At 33.0% G+C, this 23,602-nt stretch overlaps 2 protein-coding genes across 15 annotated transcripts in view; both read left to right on the top strand.

Annotated features, from left to right (window-relative positions):
* Positions 1-23,602, top strand: part of LOC126885869 (uncharacterized) — a 156,187-nt gene that overhangs the window by 61,941 nt on the left and 70,644 nt on the right. For 2 of the 14 annotated variants that reach the window (XM_050652648.1, XM_050652647.1), the window contains exon 7: positions 7,401-8,903. The exons of 1 other annotated variant lie outside the window; for it this stretch is intronic. In XM_050652648.1, the coding sequence (XP_050508605.1) occupies positions 7,401-8,626 (1,226 nt within the window). In that variant the 3' untranslated portion in view covers positions 8,627-8,903. Of the gene's footprint in view, positions 1-7,400; positions 9,390-23,602 lie in introns of those variants that run through there. 11 more of the 14 variants (XM_050652644.1, XM_050652646.1, XM_050652653.1 and 8 more) reach the window with 10 other exon arrangements.
* LOC126885872 (zinc finger protein 271-like) overlaps positions 20,165-23,602 on the top strand; it is an 84,536-nt gene continuing 81,098 nt past the window's right edge. Inside the window, exon 1 of the mRNA XM_050652661.1 lies at positions 20,165-20,484. Coding sequence (XP_050508618.1) covers positions 20,247-20,484 — 238 coding nt within the window. The 5' untranslated portion in view covers positions 20,165-20,246. The remainder of the gene's footprint in view (positions 20,485-23,602) is intronic.

Raw genomic sequence — 23,602 nt, 5'->3', positions numbered from 1 at the left:
GTCCCTTTGCTTACTATCTACTAACACTATTGTAAGATATTGTCTATCCTTAATTCAAATACTTCCATTTTCCGCGAAAATTTAACCTGAATTCATTATCTACATTTAAAAATAAGTTATTTATAATTAACATTACTTTAGAAAAAAAAAATTTACAGCTTTAATTCTTAGACATAATTCAATGATTAGCTACTTATTTGATATTATTCTTAATTTTGCTTCTTTTCTTGCAATTTTTATGTGTCTTCTTTCATTTTTCCCACATATTTTAATAAAAAAATTATCTTTTTTTCTCTTCTTCATCTTGTCTGGTACTACAACTATATTTCTTCATTTTCTCCACATAATAACACTTCTACAGTGTACATAATTCATCTTCATATACATCTTTCATATAACAATCATATATCATTTATCTCATATATCATTTCATATAACATCATAATCATCACTTCATATACTAGCTCCGATACCTTCGTTTTACCTTAATAAAAGAGGTTTCACTCGGATGTCTTAGTTCTCCGCCAATATTAACCCCGAATTTTCGCCCTGATCTGTACGCACCATTAAGGTGGTATAGTTAACTCAAAACACGAAATAGGTATTTTATGCGCTTCAAATTCTTCTAAAAATATCACAACCTTAATCCCTTGCTTTGAGGCCGTTGTTTATTCACGAATAATCATGAATAAAATAGGTACCCTTCAAAACACAGAGTGGGTCTCTAATAAGCGTTCAAGCTTCTATAAATCACTTAGTACCTTCCTAATTTGACAAGAGCAGTGGGTTTCTTATTGTCTCTAGTTGCCTCATAATATTTAGCTTATAATATTGTTAGTTTTTCTTCTTATCTATATAGTCCTTCTCCAAATTCCTTATCTCGACGCATCAGGTCGGTTCGTTAAAAATATATATCTTGCTTATAGCAATGTTTATCGTATGTCATCACTAATCATTATTTATTAAAAAAATATCATTTATCACTCAAAAAATATTAATTCAGGTTCATATCATACAAAATTTAACACAAAATCGATTAAAATGTATCTATAGAATCAATAAATATCAATAATAAAACAAAATGGCTAATAGAAATTCAATAATAGTATACATATTCGATACAAATTCAATTCAAAATTCAAAAACAGCCTATGCAAAAGTTAAATAAAAATATTCAAAATCAGTGCAAATCTCAAAATTCGATAGAATTTTTTTTTGGAAAAAATTCGATATTCCATACAATATTTAAAAATAACCGTACTAAAAATCGAAATCGGATAGAGATTTTTCAAATAAATTTAATAACAATTCAAAATTCAATAAAAATTCAAGAATAGCATATATAATAAACTTCTATAAAAATATTCAATTCAAAAATCACTTCATATTTCAAAATTTATAGATATTCTTAAAAAAAATCGATACTTCATAAATTATTCAAAAATCAGCAAAGATAAATATTCAATGTTCAATAATAATATAAAAACGAGGGAAGCATTTTTAATAAAGATAGACATTCTTACTTACATTTTATCACTTTGTCTTTGTTCCCTGGGTTCTCTGCATCTTCGTCCTGGTCCATCTTCGCCGTCTCCGTTTCCAATTTGTTACCGCCATCTCTGCTCCTTTCAGAAGACCTCCTCTAATCTGCAGGATCAGCCATGTATTAAATAGTGTGATGTTATGCCTTCTGGTCCCAATTAATTAAAACTCAGGTTTTCCGATAACATTATATTTAATTCGAAGTCGATGATTCACTACATAAGTTGTTTACAATATTAACTTGACCTATCCTATACGTGAATACCTTCCAACTACATCGATAATCATAATAATCTTTCTAGACCGAGTTAATGTTTATATACACATTTAAATAATAACAAAACATGACAATTCAATGTTACTTGCGGTTATTGATACAAGAACAGATACTACATGGATTAATGACTTTGAATGAGTTTTAAACATCTTTTGTACAGGGTGATATTATAATACCATACCTCCCCGTTTTGTTAAAATTACATATTTTTAAAATGTGATGCTCCTCTTTCCCTTTTACAAAAATGTTTATGGTTACCTAATACTATTTTCAAAAATTAAATTTCCTAACTATCCTAACTAACTGTAACATGGTACGTTTCAGAGTTTTTTTTTATCCTAAAAATTGTTTATTATTATCACTAATTCACTTTCTTTTCCGTCTTGCTTTTTAGTCTTTTCTCCATTCACAAAACAGTGTCCACATAAAAACAGTGACTAAACCTATCGGGATTTTTAATATAGTCTTTTAGTGCCTATATGCATCTCCTATAAGCAGGGGAATAATCTAATCTACCTAACTAAAAATCTCGTATCTAACTAAAAGTCCTAAGCTAAGCTAATATTACTCGAATAAGTAAAAAAATGTATCCTTTACTCTATTAATAATTCCTATTTCAGTCTTCTTTTGATTTATTTATAGATGTCTTACTAACTTCAAAATACTGTACCTATAATAAAAATGTAATCTCTCTAAACATTTCTAATATTTCTCTAAACTTCTAATAACTCTTTTGTAGCTATAATAAAGATTTAATCTCTCTAAAAACTTCACTTTTTGTGTCCCTTTGCTTACTATCTACTAACACTATTGTAAGATATTGTCTATCCTTAATTCAAATACTTCCATTTTCCGCGAAAATTTAACCTGAATTCATTATCTACATTTAAAAATAAGTTATTTATAATTAACATTACTTTAGAAAAAAAAAATTTACAGCTTTAATACTTAGACATAATTCAATGATTAGCTACTTATTTGATATTATTCTTAATTTTGCTTCTTTTCTTGCAATTTTTATGTGTCTTCTTTCATTTTTCCCACATATTTTAATAAAAAAATTATCTTTTTTTCTCTTCTTCATCTTGTCTGGTACTACAACTATATTTCTTCATTTTCTCCACATAATAACACTTCTACAGTGTACATAATTCATCTTCATATACATCTTTCATATAACAATCATATATAATTTATCTCATATATCATTTCATATAACATCATAATCATCACTTCATATACTAGCTCCGATACCTTCGTTTTACCTTAATAAAAGAGGTTTCACTCGGATGTCTTAGTTCTCCGCCAATATTAACCCCGAATTTTCGCCCTGATCTGTACGCACCATTAAGGTGGTATAGTTAACTCAAAACACGAAATAGGTATTTTATGCGCTTCAAATTCTTCTAAAAATATCACAACCTTAATCCCTTGCTTTGAGGCCGTTGTTTATTCACGAATAATCATGAATAAAATAGGTACCCTTCAAAACACAGAGTGGGTCTCTAATAAGCGTTCAAGCTTCTATAAATCACTTAGTACCTTCCTAATTTGACAAGAGCAGTGGGTTTCTTATTGTCTCTAGTTGCCTCATAATATTTAGCTTATAATATTGTTAGTTCTTCTTCTTATCTATATAGTCCTTCTCCAAATTCCTTATCTCGACGCATCAGGTCGGTTCGTTAAAAATATATATCTTGCTTATAGCAATGTTTATCGTATGTCATCACTAATCATTATTTATTAAAAAAATATCATTTATCACTCAAAAAATATTAATTCAGGTTCATATCATACAAAATTTAACACAAAATCGATTAAAATGTATCTATAGAATCAATAAATATCAATAATAAAACAAAATGGCTAATAGAAATTCAATAATAGTATACATATTCGATACAAATTCAATTCAAAATTCAAAAACAGCCTATGCAAAAGTTAAATAAAAATATTCAAAATCAGTGCAAATCTCAAAATTCGATAGAATTTTTTTTGGAAAAAATTCGATATTCCATACAATATTTAAAAATAACCGTACTAAAAATCGAAATCGGATAGAGATTTTTCAAATAAATTTAATAACAATTCAAAATTCAATAAAAATTCAAGAATAGCATATATAATAAACTTCTATAAAAATATTCAATTCAAAAATCACTTCATATTTCAAAATTTATAGATATTCTTAAAAAAAATCGATACGTCATAATTGAGCAAAGATAAATATTCAATGTTCAATAATAATATAAAAACGAGGGAAGCATTTTTAATAAAGATAGACATTCTTACTTACATTTTATCACTTTGTCTTTGTTCCCTGGGTTCTCTGCATCTTCGTCCTGGTCCATCTTCGCCGTCTCCGTTTCCAATTTGTTACCGCCATCTCTGCTCCTTTCAGAAGACCTCCTCTAATCTGCAGGATCAGCCATGTATTAAATAGTGTGATGTTATGCCTTCTGGTCCCAATTAATTAAAACTCAGGTTTTCCGATAACATTATATTTAATTCGAAGTCGATGATTCACTACATAAGTTGTTTACAATATTAACTTGACCTATCCTATACGTGAATACCTTCCAACTACATCGATAATCATAATAATCTTTCTAGACCGAGTTAATGTTTATATACACATTTAAATAATAACAAAACATGACAATTCAATGTTACTTGCGGTTATTGATACAAGAACAGATACTACATGGATTAATGACTTTGAATGAGTTTTAAACATCTTTTGTACAGGGTGATATTATAATACCATACATGTCTCGCTGCTATACATGATTGTTGGTTTAACTACTGATTTAACGACTGCCGTTTTTACTTTTTCCGGTATCTCTTTTTTTCCCAAAAAATGTTGTTTTCATAGTGTTAAATAAGCTTCCTGTTCGTCCCATTCTCTCGTTTATTTCCATGTCTTGTTTACCATTTGATTCGATTATTACTCCTAGGTATTTAAAATATTCCACTTGCTCTAGTTGCTTCCCGTCTAATTCTATTGCGTGTGTCTTCCTCGTATTTGAAATTATCATTGTTTTTGTTTTCTCTGTATTAATTTTCATATTTATGTTTGATAGTTCTTCTTCTAGGATTTCAAGATTGTTCTGTAAGTCTTCTCTGTTTTCTGCTATCAATACCATGTCTTCTGCAAATAGTAGCTCCGATAGTTGAGTCTGTTTCATTTGCCAGTATCCTGTTAGTTTTCTCATTCTTCTCTTGGCTTTCTTTATCGCTTCGTCCAGTACCACTGAGAATAGCAGTGGACTCAGCACGCATCCCTGTTTGACGCCTTGACTTGTAGAAAATTCTCTGGATTCCTCGTTATTGGTTCTTACTGTATTTGTATTATTTTTGTACATATCCTTTATTACTTCTATTATGTGTCTGTCGACTCCCCTTTCTGTTAGTGTCTTACAAACGTCCTTTCTTCAGATTCTGTCAAACGCCTTTTCCAGGTCAATGAAGCACATATGTATCTCTCTATTCTTCTTGATTACCTTCTCACTTACTTGTCTTAATGTGAATATTAGGTCTTGCGTGCTTCTGTCCTTCCTGAATCCACACTGTGTGTGTTCCATAGTTGTTTCTATTTGGGTTTTTATTCTTGTCTCTATTATTCTTGCGAATACCTTCCCAGGGATACTTGATATGGTGATACCTCGGTAATTATTACAGTTTCTCTTGTCTCCCTTTTTGTGTATTGGTAATATAATGTCTTTCTTCCAGTCCTTTGGTAATTCTGCTCTATTTATGATATCATTCATTAGTTCTTTCATGCTATCCATTCCCTCTGTCCCCATGAATTTTATCATTTCCGGGGTGATATGATCCTTGCCTGGTGCTTTGCCCAGTTTTACTCTTTCTATTGCTTTCTCTAATTCCTCTCTTGTTATGGATTCCACTTATTGTTCTTCATTCCTTTCTTGTATCTCCCCTATGTTGTCCTTGTCTACATGAGTTAGCTCTTTGCAATGTTCTTTCGATCTTTCCATTATTTGTTTTTCTTCTGTTAGTACGTTTCCATTCTTGTCTTTTATATTCGGCATAATGTGCTTTTTCTTTTGTCTGAGTTGTTTTAATGCACCGTAGAATAGTTTTTGGTTTTCCCTATAATTTTTTGTCATTTTTTGTCCAAATCTCTCCCATGACCTTTTCTTTCATGCTTTCACCGCTATTTTAACCTCTTTCCTTTTTTCTTTATATGCTTCGTAATCTTCCGGGTGTTTTGTGCTTAGGTATCTCTTCCATTTGTCTTTTTTGTTCTTTATTTTCTCTCGTATTTCTTGTATGTTAGTATTTGCTATTTTTGCTTTCCCGCAAGTTTCCTCAGCTGCTTTGATTATGCTGGTTTTTAGATATTCCCATTTTTTTTCTATATTTGTATTTTTTGCCCTACCTTTCAAAGTATTATCTAATTTTTCTTGGAATTTCTTCTTATATATTTCATCTTTTAATTTGTAACTTTTTATTTTTTCATTTACTACCTTTCTTCTCTTTTCTTCTTTTTCCTCTGTTGTTTTCATTCTCATTATTACTAGATGGTGGTCACTGCCAATCTCTGAGCCTCTTTTCACTTTCGTATCCTGTACCCTTTTCCATTTGTTGCTGCTTACCAAACAGTAATCTATGATTGATTTTTCGTTTCTGCTGTCTTGTACTCTCGTGTATTTGTGTACTTCTTTATGTTTAAATTTTGTATTTGTTATAACTAGTTTGTTCTCCATACATTTTTCTATTATTCTTTCACCATTTCTGTTTAGCATTTCTTCTCCTTCTTTTCCCATGCACTCCTCTATTCCGCTGTTGTTGTTTCCGACTCTACCGTTTAGGTCTCCCATTACAATTATGTTTTCTTCCCCATTATCAATTTGCATTTGGAGCTCCTCGAAAAATTTATCTTTCTCTTCCTTTCTTGCATCTTCATTTACTTCGTAGGCTGTTATTATTGTCCATATTTCTTCGTCCATCACTTTCATTTTCACCGATAATATTCTCTGGTTAACATACGTTTCTTCTATAACGTGTTGTAGTCTATTCGGTGCAATTATTATCCCGACTCCTTCTTTTGCTCTCTCTTTTGTATCCGCTCCTACCCAAAGTAACCAATATCCTTTGTGTATTTTCTTAAGACCTTTTCCTTTCATCTTCGTTTCTGTTATTCCTAGTATTTCTATTTTTTGTCTTATATCTTCTACCAGTTCTTCCTCTTTTCCATTGATGCTTCTCACATTGCATGTTCCCATTTTTATCTCTCCTTTTTTCTGCAATCTAGCTTTCCCCTTCTTCCTATTTTCATCCTTGTTTACCTTTGCATCATCTTTTTCCCTATCGCTTTTCCCATTCATTGCCTTGGTCGTCATTGTTGTGGGTCCGGTCTCATTATTTTCTTTTAGTTTTTTGGAGTCCCTTCCCCGATATTTCTGTGAGTTTGTATAAGTCTCTTTACTATGGTCCCATTTCCACTCCTTTCCATTAATCTCCAGTTTCATATATCCTATCTTCGTAGTATTACCTTTGTCTTTTTCTTCTTTTAATCAGATAATTATTGCAAATTTATATTTTGTTGTTATTTCAGGCTTTCCACAAGAGGAGAACACCTTGGAAATCATGGAAGCAATACCTGTAAATCCATCTAAAAAACAACGTATAAGTCAACCTGCTGAAGAAACACCTTACATGTGCGTTTTTTGTTTTGAAAGGTTTTCTCATACAGATGATTTAGAACAACATGCAAGAACCCACTCTGTGGAAAACCCTAAGAAGTGGCAAACATGTTCTAAGCGGTTTTTTGGCGCTGATTTGAAAAACCATATAACGCCGCACACCGGAGACGAATGTAACAGGTGCGAAAATTGTTTTAAGGGTGTTTGTCGAGCATTTCAATTGAACCGACTTATAACATCGCACACTGAAGAACAACTTAAGAAGTGTCAAATATGTTTTGAGCAGTTTTCTCAGGCAGGTTCTTTGAAAAAACATATGAGATCGCATACTGGAGAACGACGTTACAAATGCGAAGTTTGCTTTAAGCACTTTGATCACGCATCTTATTTGAAAAATCATACAAGAACGCACACTGAAGAAAAACCTTTCCAGTGTCAAATGTGCTTTAAGCAGTTTTCTCAAGCTAGTGGTCTGAAATATCATATTATGAGATCGCACAATGAAGACAAACGTTACAATTGCGAAATTTGTTGTAAGAGTGTTTGTCGAGCATTTCAGTTGAAACGACTTATAAGAATGCACACTGAAGAAAATCTTAAAGAGTGTCAAATATGTTTTAAGTCGTTTTCTGAGGCAAGTTCTTTGAAACAACATATAAGCTCGCATACTAGAGAAAAACGTTACAAGTGCGAAGTTTGTCTTAAGCACTTTGGTCAAGCATCTGATTTGAAACAACATATAACAACGCACACTGAAGAAAACTCTTACAAATGTCAAATGTGCTGTATCGAGTTTTCTCAGGCACGTTCTTTGGAAGAACACAATATAAGATCGCACACTAAAGAAAACTGTTACAAATGTCAAATGTGCTCTATCGAGTTTTCTGAGACAGCTTCTTTGGAACAGCATAATATGACGCACACTGACGAACAACGTTACAAGTGCAAAATTTGTTTTAAGCACTTTGATCGAGCCTCTCGTTTGAAAAGACATAAAATAACGCACATTGAAGGAAAACCGTACGAATGTCGAATGTGTTTAAAGCAGTTTTCTCGGGCAGATTCTTTGCAAGATCATATCTGTGTTCTGTGCGTAAACAGAGTTAAATACTCTAAAAAGACTGTTTTGAGATTGTGATATATTCTATTTATATTATTTGTTTTATCAATATTCATTCATTTTTTATATAAGTTTTTCTTTATTTTTTGTTATTAAATACAACTTACTTGGTTTATGTACATAGGCGTAGCTACGGGGGGAGGCAGGGTGGGCCTGGCCTGGGTGATGAAATTTTATGTTTTGTGTTGTTAATAACGTTCAACCAATAAATTAGTTAAATCCAAAATTATCTTCAATGTTATTCCGCAAATTAAAAAACAATAGTGTCGTGTAGAGAAAAAAAATATCTTTCAAATGATGTGCCACTGCACCACACTTGACGTGTTTTTTTAAATTTTGAAGAAACTCTTGGATTCTGAGTTTCTGGTGTGGGGGGGGGGGTCAAATTTTCGTTGGAACACAGTGTAGAATGAATGCGTTTACGAAGCGAACATTCACAAAATAAAAAATATTCTATGCCACCACTTGTGTGATTTACTATTCACCTCATAAAGACTTTTGAGTATGTCTGTCAACATATCCCATATGTGAGTTGTAGAGCACTACCATTTGTGGTACTACTCTACTATTGACCAGATATTCACAATAAAACAGATAATGGAAAAATGCTGGGAGTTTGATCGTGAGCTTCATCAGATGTTCATAGATTTAAAAAAAAAAGAATGTGTGTACTTTTGTACGCACGTAAGAAATTATACTTCTATTATATGATTTCAACGAAATCAATATACTTTAAACAGTTTCTCTACTACTTTAAAAATTTTTTTATTAAAACAATACCAAAAATTAAAAAAATAAAAGAATAAAACACACACAAACACATTGAAAAATGCCACAAATCATTTCTGAATTATTGTTGCAAAAAAATTTATTTAAATACGTATTTTTTGAAAAAAAATATATAAATAATATAAAAATATAAATAAAAATATAAAAATATAAAAAAATATAAATAATATACTTACAATCATAAAATCTATAAAAAAAATAAAAAAAATGATATAACTTGCATTGGGCTTGAACCTACTTCCCGTGTATCCCGCCGTACGAGAGTCGAAGGGATTTCAAACTGCACCAACTTCGCGTTATAAGTCATGTGGGAATATACACAAACTAAACAACTTTTTGACATTTTGTTTATATGAATTTTTATTAGTTTGATTTTTGTCGAATTAAAATACAACAATATAATATAGAGTAAGAAAACGATACATTAGATGAAAATTTGTAGAAAGTTTGTTCGTAATCAGATTATGTAAATTAAAGCATTGCCTACTAGGGGTATAGCATAGCAAGTACTAGGTACCTAAGTACATTATTTTTTTTTTACATTTTCCAAATAGGTATGAAGATAATTTTTTATTGGAATACAACTGAAACATTTAGAATTACGTACCTGTGGCTTTTCAAAACTATTTAAAAAGTCACTATAATTATAAATTTGATTTTATTTCTGTCCTCACAACAATAAAAACTAATATATTATACATTTTTGTTTATCGATAACCTCCATATTGAACAATTATTGACAGATCATTTCAACACCCAATCAGAGCCCGTATAAAGACTAATACCAAACTGTCGGTGTGCGCATGCGCGCAGATCAATATAAATTCACCCTCAATCTCTATCGCCCCTAAAGAAGTATAACTTCAACAAGCATTTGATAGAGTATGCAGGGCTAGACCAGCGGTTCTCAACCTTTTTTACTCAGCGACGCACTAACGTACTCCTTACAGATTCGCGACACCCTTATATGTACAAATTTTTGCTAGTGGTAGGTAAGTACAGATGAATATATTAAGCATATTATTTTTTATTTCGTAAGAACATAAGTAAAAAACAAAACAGAAAGAATACATAAAATCAGTGTGAAATTTGACCCTGATGACTTTTGCAAAATATATCTATCTGAGGACGAATTGTAGACATACACACTCTCAGCTCGCTATCCACATCAAGTAGTCGAGACCGGTAGCTAGATTTTATATTTTTCATCGCAGAAAATGCAGATTCACATAATTACGAGGTCTAAAACGGCAGTAAAAGGGATACTGCTTTCTTTGCTAATTCTGGATATTCATTCTTAACTGAAATCCAAAAAACATCCGGAGCTACTTCTCAAAATTTTGATTTTAAAACTGTGTCAGAATACACTTCAATAAGTGCAATCAACCATTCACAGTTAGCACTCAAGACAGAGGGAAAGTATTTAGTTATCCCTTCTTGCAACTTACATAAGTGCTCTTTCATGCTCTCCTTTAGTAGAGTCTGTTCTTCAGATTTCAAATTAATTAAAGATATAGAGGTTTCGGGAAAAGCAGTCAAATCGTTTTTTTTTTTCTATAACCGAGTTCCAGAATGTAAGTTTTTTGGAGAACGCACTTATTTTATCAATTGATGATACGAGTATTATGGTTTCCTTTCGTCCTTGCGTAGTTGCATTCAAAGAATTTAGCTTATAAAAAATGTCAGAAAGGTAAGCCAACTTAGCACACCAAAGAGGGTTTTATCACTTTGGCCATCTTCTGTTTTAAAAAATTCGAGTAGTTCGTCTTTAAGTTCTAAAACTCTGTTTAGTATTTTTCCTTTCGAAAGCCAACGAATTTTACTATGAAATAACAAGACTTTATGATCTGCGCCCATGTCTTTACAAAGGTTCTCAAGCACCCTTGATTTCATCGGACGAGTTTTGATATAGTTGATCATAGAAACAACAGTATGAATAACTTCACCCAGTTGGCTTCCATCCGTAGTTTTTACTACCAGAGCTTCTCGATGTAAAAAACAATTAGTAATTATTATCAACTGGTTTTTCTTTAGTGCGAAACTTAAAAATCCTTTGACATTTCCCGTCATTGCAGCAGCACCATCTGTACATATCGCAATAAAATCCGTCCACTTAAATCCGTGATCCTAAAAGAAGGTTTCAACAGTAGAAAATATATCAGCTCCAGTGGTTGTTGTTTCCAATTCACGACAGAATAGGAACTGTTCAATAATTTTCGGTCCGTACACAAATCTTATAAAATATATCAATTGGGCCTTTCCCGAAATGTCCATGCTTTCGTCCAGTTGTGGAGCAAATTGTGTATTTGCCAATACCTCCCTAATATTTCTTTGAATATCGATTGACATAAATCTAATATACGTCGATGGACTGTGTCATTTGATAAAGGTATCTTTGATATTTTTTGTTCAACAGCTTCCGGGCCTAACATTGTAGCAACTAATTCTTTACATGCCGGTAAAATAAGCTCTTCACCAATAGTATGGGCTTTCTGTTTTTTGGCAATCAATTCAGAAACTTTATATGATGCTAAAAGTGCCTTATCTGGGAGTTTTATTCGTTTTTCTATTATAACTGAGGATGATTGAATGGAACAACGTAGACGTTGAAAATACTCTCGCGGCTTTTGGGAAACGCTTTGATGATTTTGTTCCAAATGTCTTTTCATCAAATGAATTTTCAAATGTCTTTTCAAGTTTTAAAAACACTTATAGAGAAGAAACAATTACGGATTGTCACTTTATTGATTGGTATAACGTGGTATATACCTAATAGTTAAAAAAAATGGTTGAATGCATGATTGGTATATTATAATAAGTAAAAAAATATAAATAAAATATCGTATTCGTAAATCTCGCGACACACCTGATAGGTTCTTCCGACACACCAGTGTGTCGCGACACGGTGGTTGAGAACCGCTGGGCTAGACTGTGGACAGCGACGCAGGAACTTGGCTTTCAAAAAAAACTAGTCAGGTTGATACGGATGTGTATGGAACGGTTACGATGTAAGGTGAGAGTTGGACAACAATACTCGGAGACATTTGAAATAAACAATGGACTAAAACAGGGAGATGCACTTTCACCACAACTCTTCAACTTAGCTCTGGAGCACATAATCAGAAGTGGAAGAATAGAAAAACCGAATACAGTATTTCATCGAGAAGGACTAAACTTACTACTGGCATTTGCAGATGATATCGATCTAATAGGAAACACACGATTAAGGATGAAGGAGACTTTCGTGAGATTCGAGAAGGAAGCAGAGAAAATGGGCCTCCAAATCAACGAAAACAAGACGAAATATATGTATATGAGCCTCAATAACCAAAGCAGAGACAGAATCGGTCAGAACATCACCATCGATGACTTTAACTTTGAGCGCGTTAGAGAATTCAAGTATCTTGGAACAACAATAACTGAAGACAATAACGGATCACAAGAAATAAACAACAGGATTCAGGCCGGCAACAGATGTCTTTTTGCCCTCCAAAACCTTATAAAATCGAAACAACTAACAAGACGTACGAAGATACAAGTCTATAAAACAATCATACGACCCGTTGTGATGTATGGAAGCGAAACGTGGACGATAACAAAGGCAAACGAAGAGAGACTATGTGTTTGGGAAAGAAAAATCCTAAGGAAGATCTTTGGTCCTGTGCTGGATGAAGGATACTGTATAGGATAAGAACTAACAAAGAGCTCGAAGAACTTTGCCCAGACGCCAACACCATAAAATAAATAAAGTTCAGAAGACTCCAATGGGCAGGACACCTCAGAAGACATTCTGACCAAAGAACAGTAAGGCTGGTATGGAAGGAAGTCCCAACTGGAAGGAGACCACGCGGACGCCCTCGACTCCGGTGGCGAGATAATATAGCAGGAGACCTAATCACTATGGGCGTGGAGAATTGGATGGAGGTTACTCAAGACAGAAAACAGTGGAGGCATGTTGTCGAGTCGGCTAAAACCCACGAAGGGTTGTAACGTCACGGAGTAAGTAAGTACCATTTGTGGACATGAAACCTCATTCTGTCATTTTTTACCTATTTTGAACGTAAATTTTTTCACCCCCGAGAAGGGGTGAAACTCACCTCCAGGGCAAAAGCACACACCGGCAAAATATCACTTCTTTTCTTTGACGTGTTAGCTATGTGTATGCAAAATTTGTCAATCATGTTTGGATGTCAATCCAAGCGGTTCTTTAAAACTTGGAGCAAAAACCGTGAGTAAATGGACTAAATAAACTGACATGAAACTTAAACAGAGAGACAAATTAAATCCGCTAGTTAGAAAAGTTATATGTAGCAAAAAAATGGAGATGGGCAGGTCATTTGGCAAAAACACCGAACGACAGGTGGACTAGAATTGAAATGAAGCGCGAGAGAACAAACGAAGCAGAAGTTGACCATAATCAAGGCGCTGAAGTGACGATGTAAAAGAGAACTGTCGGGAACTGGATGTTGGTAGATAGAGAGCTGAAAGATAGAGAGAAATGGAGAAACTTAGAGGAGGCCTATGTTCAGCAGTGGACGATAACGGCTAGATTATTATCAATGAATACTAGTTATGTATGTATTATATGTAGTATTGGGTTTACCTTTTTATGTCTTTTGATTGGTATTCCATTGAAAAGTTCCCCCTAAGTTAAATATCTAGATACGCCACTAGTTTATCGGGTTGACTGCCAACGTCCAGTTAACTGGACGCCCATTTAATATTAAATACACGTGTTTCTTTAACACCTTCAGCGCCACGGGTGGTTCACAAAATTTTCATTCTGGGCCAAAATGTTTTTTTGGACAAATAGAGTTTTTTTGTTATTTTACGGTGACTGAAGCAATTTTTTTATTTATTTGCAGTTTATTTTCGTATTTTTCTATTTCTATTTTTGTATGTTTATATGAATTTCTTTTTTATTCTTTTTATTCTTATTCTTGAATAAAAACCCAAATAGAAACAACTATGGACGACACACAGTGTGGATTCAGGAAGGACAGAAGCACGCAAGACCTAATATTCACATTAAGACAAGTAAGTGAGAAGGTAATCAAGAAGAATAGAGAGATACATATGTGCTTCATTGACCTGGAAAAGGCGTTTGACAGAATCCGAAGAAAGGACGTATGGAAGACACTAAAAGAAAGGGGAGTCGACAGACACATAATAGAAGTAATAAAGGATATGTACAAAAATAATACAAATACAATAAGAACCAATAACGAGGAATCAAGAGAATTTACTACAAGTCAAGGCGTCAAACAGGGATGCGTGCTGAGTCCACTGCTATTCTCAGTGGTACTGGATGAAGCGATAAAGAAAGCCAAGAGGAGAATGAGAAAACTAACATTAGGATACTGGCAAATGAAACGGACTCAACTATCGGAGCTACTATTCGCAGACGACATGGTATTGGTAGCAGAAAACAGAGAAGACTTACAGAACAATCTTGAAATCTTAGAAGAAGAACTATCAAACATAAATATGAAAATTAATACAGAGAAAACAAAAACAATAATAATTTCAAATACGAAGAAGACACACGCAATAGAATTAGACGGGAAACAACTAGAGCAAGTGGAATATTTTAAATACCTAGGAGTAATAATCGAAGCAAATGGTAAACAAGACATGGAAATAAACGAGAGAATGGGACGAACAGGAAGCTTATTTAACGCTATGAAAACAACATTTTTGGGGAAAAAAGAGATACCGGAGAAAGTAAAAACAGCAGTCGTTAAATCAGTAGTTAGACCAACAATCATGTATAGCAGCGAGACATGGACATTGACGGGGAGACAAAAATCCAGGGTTAATGCTATGGAAATGAGGTTTATGAGGAAAATAGCAAACAGAAGGAAGATAGACAAAATACGAAACGAAACAATTAGACAAAACCTAAAACTGGAACCAATCAATGAAAAAATAGTGGAGGGACAACTTAGATGGTTCGGGCACGTGTGTAGAATGTCGAACGAGAGGCTTACAAAACGAGTGTTCGAAACGAGAGTGCAGGGGAAAAACAAAAGAGGAAGACCAAGAGTTATGTGGATAGATGAAATCAGGAAAGAAGTCGAGAAGAAGGGATTGACATTGGAAAGTGCAAGAAACCTAACGCAAGATCGGAAAGCATGGAGACTACAATGCCAAACTCAACTCCAACAGCCTTACACCTAAAGGTAGAAAGGCTTAAATTGGCTCAGGCCATAACATTATTCTCTACATATAAAAACTTAAGAAAGTGTGTACTTTTAGGAAACACAACCGATCGAACACAACGAGCCACGTGTATCTTTTTCGGTACACAGCGTTGATGACAGTGTGTATCTAAAAGGATACACTGGCGCTGAGGGTGTTAAACAGCGCTATATTACAGATTTTAAAACTATTAGGAATCTAAACAGCAACCAATGGTATTAGAAATATATGAAGTGTGATTCCGGTGCAGGGAGTTGTTCGCAATAATCTTTAGAACATGTTTATGCTACAGTCTATCAGACGGCACATCTCCGGTTAAGGGTTAATAATAGTACGGTACAGTCATCAATTTTGGTCACTAACATAAAAAATAATTACTAGACAGTGTGGTCAGAATATAAAAAAGAAGACGTGCATAGGCCATTCAATCATGGGCCCTGGTTCCAGTTGGGATGCGGGCCCCCGCCCAAAACATTCAATATAAATCATCATATATCAGAAAATATTTCATAAAAAATCAAACTAATTTATAGTCCATTTACTCACGGTTTTTGCTGTAAATTTTAAAGAACTGCCCGCATTGAGATGAAATTTGGCATACACATAGCTAACATGTGAGGTGACCCCTGGCTTATATGATCTGTAAGTTTTACCGCTTCAAAGTCCTCAATTTTGAAAACAATTTATCTTTAAATTAACAAAAAAATTAACAAAATTAACAAAAAAATCAAAATAACTTAACTTCAAAAATCTCAACTACCAGTATAAAAAAATATAGGTTTTGCTATTGTGAATATTTTGGACTTTTTGTTTTCCTGACGACAAAAATTGGTTATAAAATATGTCTGTTCAAATTTTGCATACACTTGTGATTAGTGGCTCGTTTAAGCCCATTTGACTACAGCCTTTTCAAAAATAAGCATTTGAACCAACGAATCTTAGATATCTTATAAACAATAAGTAAAGTAATTTGTGAAGCGGTAACGATTAATATCATTTCAGATGTTAATTAGAAGGTGATTTTCACGACTTTTTTACCAACCAAAAAAAAAAAGATACTAATATCGGAAAACTAACACAGCTTTTAAAAAATGAACATTGGAATAAAATATATACGAACAAAATAGATTCTCAAATTGCATAATATGATACATTTATAAATAAGTTAAATGATTTCATACAAACCTCTAGGGCCTAGGGAGATAAAACGTTTAAATAAAAAAAATCAAAAAAAACCTTGGATATCGGTAGGGCTGATATCTTTTATCAAACGACGAGATTTTCTTAAAAATAAATTAGTGTCTATAATATAGTGTTATAGTTATTCTTACCACTATTGTCTATATTTAGAATTTAATTTCAAAAAATCCACGACCTAATAAGGGTTACATCACAAAACAAAACGTTTTCGGATTAACAAGTAATCCATCATCAGTGTTAAGCCCTAAAATGATAAGTATAACCTAATTAATAAAGAAGACAATGTTATAAAAGTTGACTAAGATTCTAAGATTCATAATTGACTAGGGTCGTACTTACAATAGCATGCATGCGTGAGCCACCAAAAAGTTATGGGTAAAAAACCCTTTAAAAGCTATAAGATCTTATTTTATACTACATATTATGTTTGAAATGGTTGGATGTTGCAAAAATTCCTGGATATTACCCAGGGCAACACAGGACTCTAACCCCCGTGGATGTGATGTGAAAGGGATGAATCAATATGTGAGGTTGATGAACACTGATGATGGATTACTTGTTAATCCGAAAACGTTTTGTTTTGTGATGTAACCCGTATTAGGGTCTTTTAAATATACCTTTTACAAAGGATCATGATTTTTTTTAATTTAATTTCAATTTTTAAGAATCACCTACCTATATAAAAGTACAGGCTGAATGATGACGGTTCCATAAACACCAGTATCGACCCTATTGTATTGGGATTATTGCAATAAAACTTGCAATGCATATTTACAACTTTGTAGTATACCGACATCTTATTCATGAATCGTGCTAATATACAAGTGTTTGAGTTATCACGTGTAGGCAAGCCCTGGCGGTTAGTCTTTATAAGTTGAAACATGTATGGAAAGCAGGTAAAATGTGTAGGGAACCTTACAACAGCATTCCCTGTATTTCAATAAATTTTGTTTTCAAAATTTTTGAGGAATAATTATTCTTCGTTTTTACCTACACAAGTACCTAGAGTACCTACACAAAAATTAAAATCTGTTAAGCAGTTACATTTCTTTGTGTGTACTTGTGTAGTTCAAAATGTCCCCATCAAATTAGAAACAAAATAAGCAAAAAGCGCATTAAAGCGGGCCTGGTTCCGCGGAACCATGCTCAGTACGCCACTGATTAAAGTGTAAACACTCCACGATTAGACAAATTCTAACTCTCTCTTTCTAACAAATTACACTCTCACTATCTGACACTCGCGGTACATACGTACAGTTGAGTCCGCGAATCTTTACCCGTGCGTCATCATTTAAAGCATACGAAATAAGTCGATGATAAGTCGGAAATTGAAATTTACTAAAAGCAACAGCAAGTCACTCACTGTCACTTGCTGTTGCGTTTAGTAAATTTCAATTTGCGACTTATTTCGTATGCTTTAAATGATGACGCACGTGTAAAGATTCGCGGACTCAACTGTACATACTACTTACCACAGCATACACGCGGCTCAAGTTAGCGTGTATGCAAAAAACCAGTAACAGTGCACGCTAAATAGTGACGTCACTGACTTAATGACGTTTCGCGTGTATGTTAACTTTTTTTGTTTGCGTACACGTTAGCGTGTACCTAGACACAGCGATAAACAAACGCAACTTGACAGGTTTGCCTCCCAAACGTCAAAGTCTTGAATGCCCTATAGTTCCATAGAGTTATATATAGGGCTTTTCATTCACAGTCATTTGTTTCGAGCTTCTGTCATGTGTCACATAATATTAATATATCTATGTCATACGTTATTGGTAATACCAATGATACAAATCAAAGACGTATGTCGTAGATATATTAATATTATGTGACACATGACAGAAGCTCGAAACAAATGACAATCGATGAAAAGCCCTATTAGCATAGAGAGAGTGTCAGTCAGAGCGAAGTGACGACACCATCTTTTTAATTTGGATTAGTGCTGTTTCACTCTTACGCATAGTAAAGCTGCTACAGTTGTCCTCCTCTTCCGTGCCTATATTCACACTGAATGTCATCATAGATTTTCGATACAGTGTGTTAGAAAGAGATGCAGCAAACCAGTCCATGAGATCTTGTCGTCAGGAAGCGCGGAAGGTAGGCTCCCTCCTCTTTTTTCCTTGTCTAAGGGCTCCCTCTATGTTAATATTTACCTCTATGTATAGTTCCATAGCCACCTTTACTTTACAAGCCATGAAGAGAAAAAGGCAACGTCGCAATTGATGACGTCCGTAGTCCGACTTTCGGACTACCGCTTTCGAAACTACGATTTTAAAGTACAAATTCTGGTAAAATTTATAGTATTTTTTGAGTCGAATAAGAAAATATTATTAATTAAAAGTTTGTACAAAATACTATTAAAAGTAATTCCTTGTAAGTAACGTTTATTATACAAAAAAAAGCAATAACAAGAATATAAACGGGATTCATTTTTTTTCGAATCCTAAGAAAACTAATAAGTATTTTTGAAAAATTTAAACGCAGAATGAAAGATTACGTTAGGACCGAGGGCCGAAAGTCTCTGAAAACTTCTATGTTTATTTTAATAAGTTACAGGGGTGAAAAATTAAGAAAATTTAATGTGATTTTTAGTTCCAAATATGTCATTAAAAAAACATTTTATTCATTCTAAGGGACTTTCTGCCCTCGGCAATAAAGTAATCTTTCATTCTGCGTTTCAATTTTTCAAAAATACTTATTAGTTTTCTCAGGATTCCAAAAAAATGATTACATTTAAAATACAAGCGTCAAAATTTTACATTTTGTTCCTTTCCACTTAAAGTTTGTCGCACTTATTTAGAAACACCCTGAATTAATAAAGAACAAATCTAGTAGTTGTTAAACATAAGCGAATTAATCAAAAAAACAGAATGTTAAGAAAACCGGAGTCTATAGTTGGGTTTTAATTTCAGTATTTTATAAATGCCCGGTACACCATAAAAATTTAACTGGTTAGCAACAATATTATTACTTATTACAGCGGTATTGTAAAAGAATTAGGCTATAACATATTAAAAAATCACTTAAATCTGCCAACAGATTTAGGAAATATAAGACATTAAAAATGACAACATTTTTAAGTGGACGGATTTCTATATGCACGCAAGTTTATATAAAAATATATTATATTGAACTAAAATCATCTTAATAACATACTTTTAAATGTTCTTTATAATTTGGAGCACGAAATATTGTAAAATATTTCAGTTTCTCTGTAAATACAGTGAAAATTATTTAAAAACAAATGAGAACTGTCAGAATTAATCGGTCTACCAATAGATGTTGCCAAATTTCAACTTCATGGCTTGTTAAGTAAAGGTGGATATGATAGTTCATAGATATGTCAGACGTCAAATGTCAAACTTTCAGAACAAGGTTAGAAAAAACGGAAAAAAACTATAATTTTTTTGAGTTTAAAGTTTAAATTACAAAAATAAAAGCAATGTTTAATCAAACGAAAATAAAACAAGAAGTTTGTGAGGAGACGTGTAAAGTACAAATAGATAGTGATGTGAATGTTCCTCTTCTTTATAATCTTAAAATTGAAATTAAGGAGGAACCCAAAAGAGAAGCTGCTGACTCTGCTAGTTATGCAGACTTACAAATGCCGATAAAGTCTGACATAGGACAAGATGAGCATGAGCTTATGCCGTTGGAAGGAAGACAGACAAATGGAAAAGGTAAGTAAACCATTAGGGCACAAGGGTATCAAGTCTGGAAATTATATGGAGTCAAGGGAGTGACAAATTTTTAGTATTGGACTGTAGTGATGTTGAAAAATTAACTAATCGTTACAAAGTACTCGTTACTTACGAATGCCGAAAGTAACGATTACTATATAGAGAGGCAAATCGTTACTTTGATTACTCTGATTACATACTTTGTTACTTCGTACCAGTCGTATCAGAGCGAGTAACGACTATTGTATCTACTTTGATTACTCTGATTACTTAGTACCGATCATATTAGAGCTAGTAACGACTATTGTATCTACTTTGATTACCTTGATTACTCTGATTACTTCGTACCGATCGTATTAGAGTGAGTAACGACTATTGTGTATCTACTTTGATTACTCTGATTACTTTGTATCAGAGCGAGTAATGACTATTGTATCTAGTTTGATTATTCTAATTACTTCGTACCAATCGTATCAGAGCGAGTAACGACTATTGTATCTACAACCAGTACACTTGATTACTTTCTATAAAAAAAATACCAATCGTATCCCAGCGAGTAACGGACGGGACGGGTATTTTATGAGTGTTATCGAATTTTTTAATCCCTTAAACAGATCGGTGAAGGTCGTTGTTATATCGGAATACCTATACAAAATACCTAACTACTGACAAATACGATTCTAGATATGATTACCAGTACTCAAATACAAAAGTAACCAAAGTAATCAAAGTAACAAATACTGTAAATGATTACTTTATACAAAAGTAACGATTTATCCCTTAAACAGATCGGTGAAGGTGGTTTTTATATCAGAATACCTATACAAAATATCTACCTACTGAAAAATACGATTCTCGATATGATTACCGGTACTCAAATACAAAAGTAACAAAAGTAATCATAGTAATCAAAGTAATGAATACTGTAAATGATTACTGTATACAAAAGTAATGATTTGCAACGAATACTTGAAAGTAACTATAATCAACATCACTATTGGACTGCAACGTAACACAGTGGCAAAATTTAATTCTACACATTTCTTAAAATTTCTTTATATTTGTTAGAAGTTTATATATTTTGCCGCTTTAAAAGACATTGAACTGAGGTGTATAGCTACACTCTAGGCTCTAAAATGACAGATTCTTCTTTGTAAGATAGTACACTAAACTGTTCACTAAACTGCTCCACCCCCCAGTGTCTAAAATTAGGGATTATTCGTAATTACCCATAAAATTTTCAAAGCAAATGAATATGAAATGGTCACTTTCTCTTTACATACTACTTATCTTTTGATATTTCTTCGCTGGCGTATCACATTGGAAAACAGGGACTTTGTTATTTATTTTTATATGTGTGGTTCTTATGCCTAAATTATATATCAGATTATTAAGTGTGTGTTTGTGTGTTTATTTATAAACTATTTTGTATTTTACGGTTGACTTTGAAAGGTAAGTTTTTTTGTAAACCAATTTGTTCAGTGCCCACACGTTTATCTTTTATAATATGTGTATCGACTCCATAATAATTGTCCAAAATATAAAACGCTTTATTAACCTTTGGATGACCAAGGAGGGTAAATTTTGACCCCAATGTAGGTTTTTATTTAATAAATTCAGAAATATTTTCAATTATAAACTCATTATTTTTTTATTTGACTTTAATATCATTCTAGATAGGGACCGTTCAAGTATAAGTAACGCAGGTGGGCGGGGGGTAAAAAATCTTCAAAAAATGCGTTACGCAATAGTTAAACGCCCATTAGAGTGTGTAACGCAGGGGGGAGGGGGGGTCAAAAATCGCGTTACGTAATAATTGAACGGTCCCATACCCTCATATTTTGTACTAAAAAAAATCACTATATTTTACAAAAAAAAAAATTCTGAAAGATTCAAAGCAAATCCTATATCGGATGGTAAAATGTTATGTCAAGTCAACCATCATAGACGAAATTCAAAGGAGACAACTGATCTGGTATGGTCATATACGACGTCAATAGACGACGATAGGCTGCAAAAACAAATTTTAAAATGGAGGCCAAGGGAAAGAAGGAAGAGAGGAACGCCGAAACACTCTTGGCTAGGCAGCATTCAGAAGACAATGTCAGAAAGGAACCTTCACCCTGACGAATGCAACAATGGACGAAGCTGGAAACTGGCAACCAGAAGACGGAGAACGCTATAAAAAACCAGGATAATAATAAAAATGTTATGTCCATCCTCTTCTTCTTTATTGGGTTTTTAATGCCGACTTGATGAAAAGCTGTAAGCTTTTGAGATGTGGCTTTTTAGGGGAATTATGAAAATACCATGGACCGATCATATTACGAACGAAATGGTGTTGCACACATTGCACAGAATGGAAAAGGAACAGAGAGCTTTTGACCATCATTAAAAGGAGAAAGACATAATTTGAAATTAAAAATCACACTAAATTATACACAGTTATACCAGTATAGATACACAGTAAATGTGCTCTTATAATTTATCAATTTTTAAGTGGTTTTAAAATTGAAAAAATACCGAAGTTTTGCATCAAAATAATCCTTAAGGATTTATCTAATTGAAAATTATAAAGTTACAATAATAAATTTAATGGTTTAGTTGTAAAATTGCATTTAACACCAAAATGTAATTAGTTGTTGATAAAAAGAGACTTTTTTCCACTTAAAAAGTTAATGTGTTTTGGTGATCAGTGGTGGAGTGTTCTTTGAATTCAACAAAGGATCTAATTGTTAAAACTTAAAAATGGCTGGAATATGTTATAAGTGTCAGACTTCATGTAATTATAAAGAAGTCAAAAATGAGATGTTTGGATGCCCATGTGATTTATGCAAAAGAGTAATTTGTAAATCTTGCTCTGGCTTATCAGCTTCTGAAGTAAGAGTTGTAGTTATGTCTAATAGAATAATGCCTTTCTTTTGCCCTTCATGTAGGGATGCTTTAAACATACCTGCCCTTATAAAAAAAGTTAATGATCTGGAATTAGAACTCCAAAATTTCTCATCAAGCCTTAATTGCAAAATCACAACTTTAGAGCAAAGGATACTAAGAATGGAGATTTACGAAGCTGATAAAGTAACTCAAAGTTCCAAATTAACTGTTTCAAATTCTGATC

The sequence above is a fragment of the Diabrotica virgifera genome, chromosome 6 (assembly GCF_917563875.1).
Source record: "Diabrotica virgifera virgifera chromosome 6, PGI_DIABVI_V3a".
Taxonomy (NCBI): domain Eukaryota; kingdom Metazoa; phylum Arthropoda; class Insecta; order Coleoptera; family Chrysomelidae; genus Diabrotica; species Diabrotica virgifera.
The sequence above is the reverse complement of the archived record's forward strand: the minus strand, read 5'-3'. Positions and strand labels throughout refer to the sequence as shown.